Below are 7,610 nucleotides of genomic sequence, written 5' to 3' on the forward strand. Positions count from 1 at the left end.
TGTGGACCCTGCATTGCACGCAGTGCACCAGCAGCAGCACGTCCGCGATGCCTCCTGAGAGCTGCGTGCTCATGCACACGGTCCATCTTCCACCTCGGTCATTTCCCTTCTTCGTCTAACTATTCATGTATGCATTGCGTCTGCATATTTGTCCCAGGACGTAAAATTGATTTTCCCTGTATACAGTTTATATGCTCTCATTGGTATGACCAGCCACAAGATGTAAATCAATGGAGCATTGGAGAGCTCACTAGATGTTGAGCTGAGCTGTTTAGCCATTTAGCCATCTGGTCAGATGAGGAGAAAGTGCTCGTAGAAATAATACAGTGGACCCATGTAATATGAATAAAGGTTCCTACAAAAATGTGTATTTTTTAGAAAAGATGTACTACTAATCAAATGGCTCAAGTGAAGTGTCATGTGAAAGGAGTCTTAATCCTCAGCTCTACGCAGCCAATTCCCAGTTTATGCAACACAAGTGTACGTCCTGCTTTGACAACCTGTGTGTAGCCGTTTTTAAACGCAGACACACATCATGGTGAACACACCGGAGCATTTAGCCTCTAAATATTCAAATACGTCACTCATATATAAATATACATATAAAAGATTATTCCTGAGATGGACAAAGATACAGCTATGAATGAATGAATGCGGTTGTTGGTGTGTGTTTGATGTTTTAGAAGCAACTGTTTGCCATAACAACATGAAGCGATGACGCAATACGTGTGGTCTGTTGGCCCCCAAGTGGTCAAACAAAATAGCCAGAATAAAGCTTCATATTGGTGGAGGAAACTCAGATATACCGACTGTATTGACAGTAATTAGATTGTGTTTAGGCGAATACAAAGTCTGCTAACAGGAGACTGTAATTTGAGAAATGTAGGATTCACTCATACCAACATGACACAACGGATTTTTCAGTCAATTTATTCACATTAAAAACATCAGGTATAACATTGGACATTAAGACATGTGCAGTACCATTACATTAAAGATGAAAGAAAGATTCACAATGCGGTAAAATGAAAACATTTAAGTGTCATGTTCAAAATAAATATATTTCAGACTTGGAATGTATTTAATGTACCGATGAGGTAGGTGTTCAACCAACAATCATCTCCTTAATGATTCATTTATTCACAAGAAAGCATCAATGGCCCACTCACAAACAGACGAATATTCTTTTTGCAAACTGATTTGTCTCTTCCCCTCGTGTTCTTAAGGCACCGGAAAGCAAACATTTCGAAATGGCTCTTTGTCACGAGGAAAGATTTATGCGTTCAAGCTCATGCGGGTAGCTTTAAAACATTAACAACAGTTAATATTCCTTTTAAATCAGCCCTCCTTCTCGTTTATAAAATCCTCACGGCAACGACATTGATAAAGTGCTCAATAGTAAACTGTGGTCACTCTGTATTGGAGAAAAATCCACCTCCATTTCAGTACGTAAGTGATGTAAAACAGGTACCTCATACAATATAAGACACAGATAAAAACTTAAAACACAGTTGGCAGCAGTGTTGAGACATAAAGACAAAGCCGAAGTCTTTTAAGAGCAGGTCCTACTGCAAAGATGTCCTCTAAAGGTCTTTGCATCCAGCGAGAGGAAGGTTGCCCTGACAATATGTCATACAAGTGGCAGCACAGTAAGTCACAGACTTATTTCAGTACAGGTTTTCTTCTGCAAGTTCATCTGAAAAGAGACAGGAGAACAACATTAGTGGAATGTAACCTACGGTGATACAACGGACAACCATATGACCTGTTGACTTGGCGCACACTACCTTGCTGAAGGGGACTCTGCATATAGCGGTTGAGTTGATGCAACCCAGTGTTTCGGTCATGGCGTCCCAACTGCAAACCGAAGGGTTCCATGGCGATGAACTGCTCCGCGGACAGCGGGTCCTCCGTGGTGGTCGGGGAGAGGCAGAGGGGCTCCGGCTCCGGCTCCGACTCGTGAGACCCGATCCTGCAGCGCAGCAGACCCTGCTGGTCCCCGAACGCCGCGACGCCGGGGCGGGAAAAGCAATCTTTCCTCGCGCCCACGTCCAGGTCTTTAAGGATGCTGTCGAACACGCAGTCATCGAGGTCCAGCTCGCCCTTAAGAGGCAGCGCCGAGGGGATCGGAGGATGACAGGGCCACTCGCGGCCCGAGGGCTGCGCGTTGGTGGTTGCGGGTGGGAGGGCGTCGTGCGTGCGGTACATGGCGAAGCTACTTGCCAGGGAGGAGATCTGCTGAGCCAGAATGCTGATCTCTGCCTGCTCCCTCTCGTTGTAATGTGCCGTCTCGCTGGCGTTGGGCGATTGGCCGGGGGTGAGAAGACCGGAATGTGCGGGTAAGACGTGGTAGGGGACATGGTGCACCTGGACAAGGCCTCCCTCTTGCGTCTGCTGGAGGACGCTGAAGTCGTCGTGATGCAGCGCGCAGTCCGCCGCGCCATCGCACAAGTCCGACACGGACGGGCAGTCAGGGACTAATCGAGCGTCGGCCGTGCAAGCTTGGAAATCATAGGCCGGCGATGAGGAGGAGGAGGAGGAGGCTGGGGAGCGGGCGGCGAACACGCCGAAGGCAGCCTGCTCAAATGTCTGCTCAGCGGCTGAAGCCAGGGAGCCGGAGGGTGATCGGTGACAGGTGAGCACCGCCTCCGGGTACGAGTAATAGGAGGGAGAGCACTCAGGGGAGGACAGCAGCTGATCGCTGTATCCATGCACATCCAGCAGGAGGTCACGGCTGAGCTCCTCCTGCTGCAGAGTGGAGCTGGAGGAGGCTGGGCTGTAGGGAGGGGTGAAGAGAGCAGCGCTGTCTCCAGGGGGAGCGGGCGAGCCGTCGCCTCGGGAGGAGGCGCTCGCCACATGGCAGAAGTCCTGCTCGCTCGCCCTCCTGGCCTTGTGGCCCGGCTCCTCGCTTTGCCCGCTGGACGTCCTCCGTCTTTTAAAACACTTGGGGTCGCCATAGGTCTCGGCGTGAGGCACCTCCTGACTTGCAAAATGCGGCGTGGGCGATGGCCTGAAGGCGTCGCTGGTGATTTTCTTCTGGAGAAATCGGGCCTCCGTTTCACTGCAAGAGCAAAGCAAAGGATTAATTTGATGCTCGTGGCTGGAAAGACGCACTGTGCGCTCAGGTCAACCAGAGGTGGAGTCCTTCATACCTGATGATGAAGTTGGTGCAGCGGATGCTCTGGCAGTCAGACTCCTTGTAGGCTCGGATGTAGATCCAGGTCCACGACAGATCCTTGCATTGGAGTCTGAGCACCATCTCTGCCTGGAAGCCCTCATCTGCCCGCACTAGACGTGACAAGGAAGGAACATCATGCACACGTTAATGCCAATGTGCACAGTGAAAATGTTGTTGTTTTTTCTCTAGACTTCATGCAATTATTTTTTCCCGGAATAGATTGTACACTTACTCAAACTTCTATGAGAATTGGCACTCAAGGAAAGATCATCAGGGTGGACAAGACTGTACCATGATCGACCGGCCATTTCTTCAGTCGAATACCCCAAAAAACAGGAGGCGCTGAACAGGAAATACACAGAACTGTCTGTCAGTGATCAGTACAACAACATCTATGCTGCATCGGTCTAAAGGGGCTCTGTGAACGTACCTGTCTGACAGCTGAGTGAAGGTCATATCGAGTCCGTGGACACTGTGGAAGCTGTCACAGGAGGGGGAGTCGGAGCTCTGCAGGCGGTCGACCGTGGGGGTGCAGAGGGCCACAAAGAGAGGCTGGCTGGTGGGACGGGCTGAAGAGGAGGGCTGCCACGGCTGAGGGAACCTCTTGAAGCTCCCTTTGACCATCATGGAACAGCAGCTGCCGTGACGCAGCTTGAAGGCCTTGGAGGTTTGCATACGGCATATAAAGCTCCTCTCTGCAGAAACACAGCGGTTCAGTTTAGCCTTTCAGTAGATCAAATAAGACGACAGAGAAGCTTTACTATGAATAAAGAAAAATAGGCAACATGCAGGCAACATTGAGACAGTGATCCCAGTTCAAAACGCAACAATAAAGTTACCTGATGGCGAGTTGTGTTCAATCTCCAGGTGCGTTTTCACGACATCAATGTCCGAGCGTTCCACCATGTCGTAGAAAGTGTCTCCTTGCAGCACGTCTATCTGAAAAAATGAAAAACGCTGGTTAGACACAAAACCAGAAAGCCCAACGTCAACTACACTAAACAGCAGATGTCCAAAGCGACTCACCATGGACAGACCGAGGTATTGGTCTACATTCTCGGACACGTAGACCAGCCTCCCTTGTGCCGTGGTGACCAGGATGAAGCCGTGCAGGGCTTGAAGAAAGGCCTCGTACGGCGGAGAGTGTGATCTCGCCCCAGTCGGGAGTCCTGTGGGAGGAAGGAGTGAGGTGAGCCTCGGTTTACACTCTACGCATCTCTGAGAGTTTCAGCTTTGATGCTCTCCCCGCGGTGCCGGGAACTTTGTCACATTTTAGATTAACAGCGACGGGGGCAGAATGCAGATGAGCGGATCAAAGACATCACAGGAGGACTTGCAACCGGAGTGTGACGCCTTACCCTGGAAGACAACAGACTTCCTGATGTAGGCGCAGATGGCGGCCATGGAGTGCAGGTAGGAGAGACGCTCCTGGTCCTCCAGGGTGGTGGGCAACAGAGCGCGCATATTCCTGATCTCATGATTGATGTGGTCCCGCCGGGCTTTGGACGCTCCTTTGGTGGATCTGTGGGAGACCATGACTGAGGTCAGGGGTTTGGAAGATAACTAAAGAATCTAAATCTAGGGAGACGGAGTTGTCTACATCTAGATGACAAAAAAAAATTGTCTGAGGTGACCCTCCTCCTCAACACCAGTGAGGGGCAGAGTGAGGGGGGGGGGCGAAATCAAATAAAGGCAAAAAGAAGTAATTAGCCTAAACTGATCAAGCTTCTGTGTCTCCTCCTCCAGGGTTCCTATGGAAACTGCTGATATGAGAGGCCGTTGTGTCCGCAGCAGACAGGAGGGCTCTCAGTGGACTTTGCGTGATCAGGATCTGTCTGGGCCCTTCACAGAGAGCCGGGGGCTTTTATAGCTGCCAGGGCTTCAGCGTGGGCGTCACACACAAAGGGGAGGCTGGGCTACTGCTGCTCCCTTCATTGCCTCGTGAAGTGGGTGTCCTCGCAGCGACGCACCCACGCCTCAAGGACACACAAAGTGCCACAAAAGAAGACTTCTGCCAGTTTGAATCCCGGCACCGCAACAATAGAGATCCATCCAAATGATGTTTGAGATGGACTTTAAAATTAAAAAATGAAAATTGTGCCACAGATAAATAGCCTATGCAGAAATATTTTAAATTCCCACCAAATCATCCAGATAGTGGGAACAAGGAAAAACGCTTGGATTCCCAATATACATATACACATATATGTACATATAGTATATGCATGCATCAGCATCGCGGTTCCAATACATCATATATGCGGCGGTAGTAAACTGGATGAAGTGCTCCCCGTGGTGCACGCGCACTGCGGGCCGCGCGGTCTTGCACATTTTGCAGACAACCATGTGTTGATTGAGCCGCTAGAGGACGCGAGGCCGAGGAGTCACTGACCTGAACCTCCTGCAGAAGGAGCTGCGCTGATGCTCGGGCACGAGATGAGACGTGCACGGAGCACTGACGTCACACTGGCAGGCGGTGCACCAAATAGTCATTATGACACCTGCGGAAAGTAAAGCATAAATAAATACAGAGCTGAAGAAGTCGTAGTGCAACGTATAGAAATGAAAGATGTAGTACCTCTGCGGGGTCTGGTCCGGATGAAGAGTGTCCAGCCGGTCTGCCCGTCCCTCATTTTATACTAACCCCCCCCCCAAAAACAAACGGGTAAAAAACAGGACACCCGTCAACCAACTCAATAAAGAAGAGAAAAAAAGGAAGGGGTAAAGTTACTTGTTGTGACGCGCTGACCGACGTCCCGAGGCGGGTTATATTTAGTGGAGTGAGCCTTTGTAAATAAGTGGAAATGTGCCTTCGCATTAATGAAGCAGAGACGCGTGCGCGTGCGTCCGCGCGTGGGTACTGGATCATTTTAACCGTCTGCAGGTGTTGGCGACAGTTGCGTTAATTAGATCATAAGAAAATACTCGGGCGGCGGTCTGCACGCACCCTGGAGATGACGCTCGCTGTCCCGCGGATTGATATGAGCGGAAAGGTTAAAAGGCTCGTGTGTCTGTTCATTGTTAACCAATTCATTCTCAGCGTATTAGGCCGCAAACGCATCCTGACGCGGGGGTGATATATCACCGTTAAAAGGGTGGGGCTGGACAACCGCACGGAGAACCGTTTCTTTTTCCATGGTTGAGACATTTAACCACTTTTACCATTTATTATAAACGTACGCCTACTTTAGGGTCTCGATATTAGAAGTGCTTTGGCACAAAAATGGCCCCTATGATTATTGACGTATTAAAATGCATTATCAACACTGATGCATCAGTCTTCTTTTAGGTCCTGCAATAATTAGTGGCAGAGGTAAACATTTTTTAACTCTTTTGGGATGTGTATCACTGATTTATTGGGAGAAATATTGAATAAAATGAACTGTTCTAATGAAAGAAAATGCAGAAGTTTAAGAAGTTTGTATGTTGGAAAGCCCATTGACTAATCTCCTAAAGCTCCAACTCTTATATTGGTCCTGTCTTAAAGGAAAAAACACACACACACCATTATATATATATATATAGTGTCAAACTCCAAGGAGAGGTTTCTTTCAGTTTCACAGAGCTTTCACACCAGGTGAAATTTCCATTTTTGTTTAACGAGGCCTTAAATACAAGATTATTATTTTTATGATATTGCAGTTTAAGTGCATTTAAAAATGGTCACAGTTGAGTTCTTGGAAAAAACATTTACCTTTCTGTCAACTTACAAATACTTTTGTTCCCTTTCAAACATCAGTGATAGGTTCATATCCATTTAATTAGAAGTATACATATTATTAGGAAACGGTTTTACCAATCTACTTATTTAGCTTTAGGGATGGGTCTAAAATATCTTAACCACATTTTGCACATGAAATCACGCCCCCTCAGGGAGCCTTGCTAATGGTTAGCTCATAGGACTCCTTCATGATATTTTGGAATAAGGCTGTAACATAACGAAATATGGAAAAAGTATACTTTCCGGATGCACTGTACATATACAGTACACACACACGCCCGCACACGCACACACACACACAGACACACGCGCTTCCATCATTGTTTAACTCGTCGGCGGCGTTCGGGGCGGTCCGTGCTGACGGCTCTGTATTCTGCTCCCAGTCAGCTTGCACTGCGCGTGTGTTAGTCACTCAATTAAACCCTCGTTGGAAGGGAATCAAGCGACATGTCTGCAAGCGTGACGCACTGAGGAGGTCGCACTGAATGAGTTGTTCATCAGACGAGTAGATTATGGGGCCCAACAAATCATGACTGTGGCCATACCGCATTTTACAGAAGGATGCAACTCCTCCCGATAAGAGTTTTTCAGGAAAACCAACTTGTCGCTTTCTCTTCCATCAGTTCACGTTCTGCAGCCACAGCTTATTTCCTCCATGGACTTGTGCTCATTTAATGCCTCTTTCTATTCCCGCTGGGAGCTGAGAACTAG

General features: G+C 48.4%; 1 protein-coding gene across 1 annotated transcript; it reads right to left on the reverse strand.

The window, feature by feature from the left end:
• Positions 1-914: 914 nt before the first annotated feature.
• npas4l (neuronal PAS domain protein 4 like) lies at positions 915-6,855 on the reverse strand. The gene is made up of 10 exons (XM_040178702.2): positions 5,757-6,855; positions 5,571-5,679; positions 4,537-4,700; positions 4,205-4,347; positions 4,018-4,117; positions 3,609-3,873; positions 3,411-3,520; positions 3,153-3,288; positions 1,788-3,061; positions 915-1,696 (listed from the first exon to the last, which is right to left on the reverse strand). Exons 1-10 carry the CDS (start codon positions 5,809-5,811, stop codon positions 1,668-1,670), a joined length of 2,385 nt encoding a protein of 794 aa, XP_040034636.2. The 5' UTR covers positions 5,812-6,855; the 3' UTR covers positions 915-1,667.
• Between the last annotated feature and the right edge of the window lie 755 nt (positions 6,856-7,610).

The sequence above is a fragment of the Gasterosteus aculeatus genome, chromosome 6 (genome assembly GCF_964276395.1).
Source record: "Gasterosteus aculeatus chromosome 6, fGasAcu3.hap1.1, whole genome shotgun sequence".
NCBI lineage: Eukaryota > Metazoa > Chordata > Actinopteri > Perciformes > Gasterosteidae > Gasterosteus > Gasterosteus aculeatus.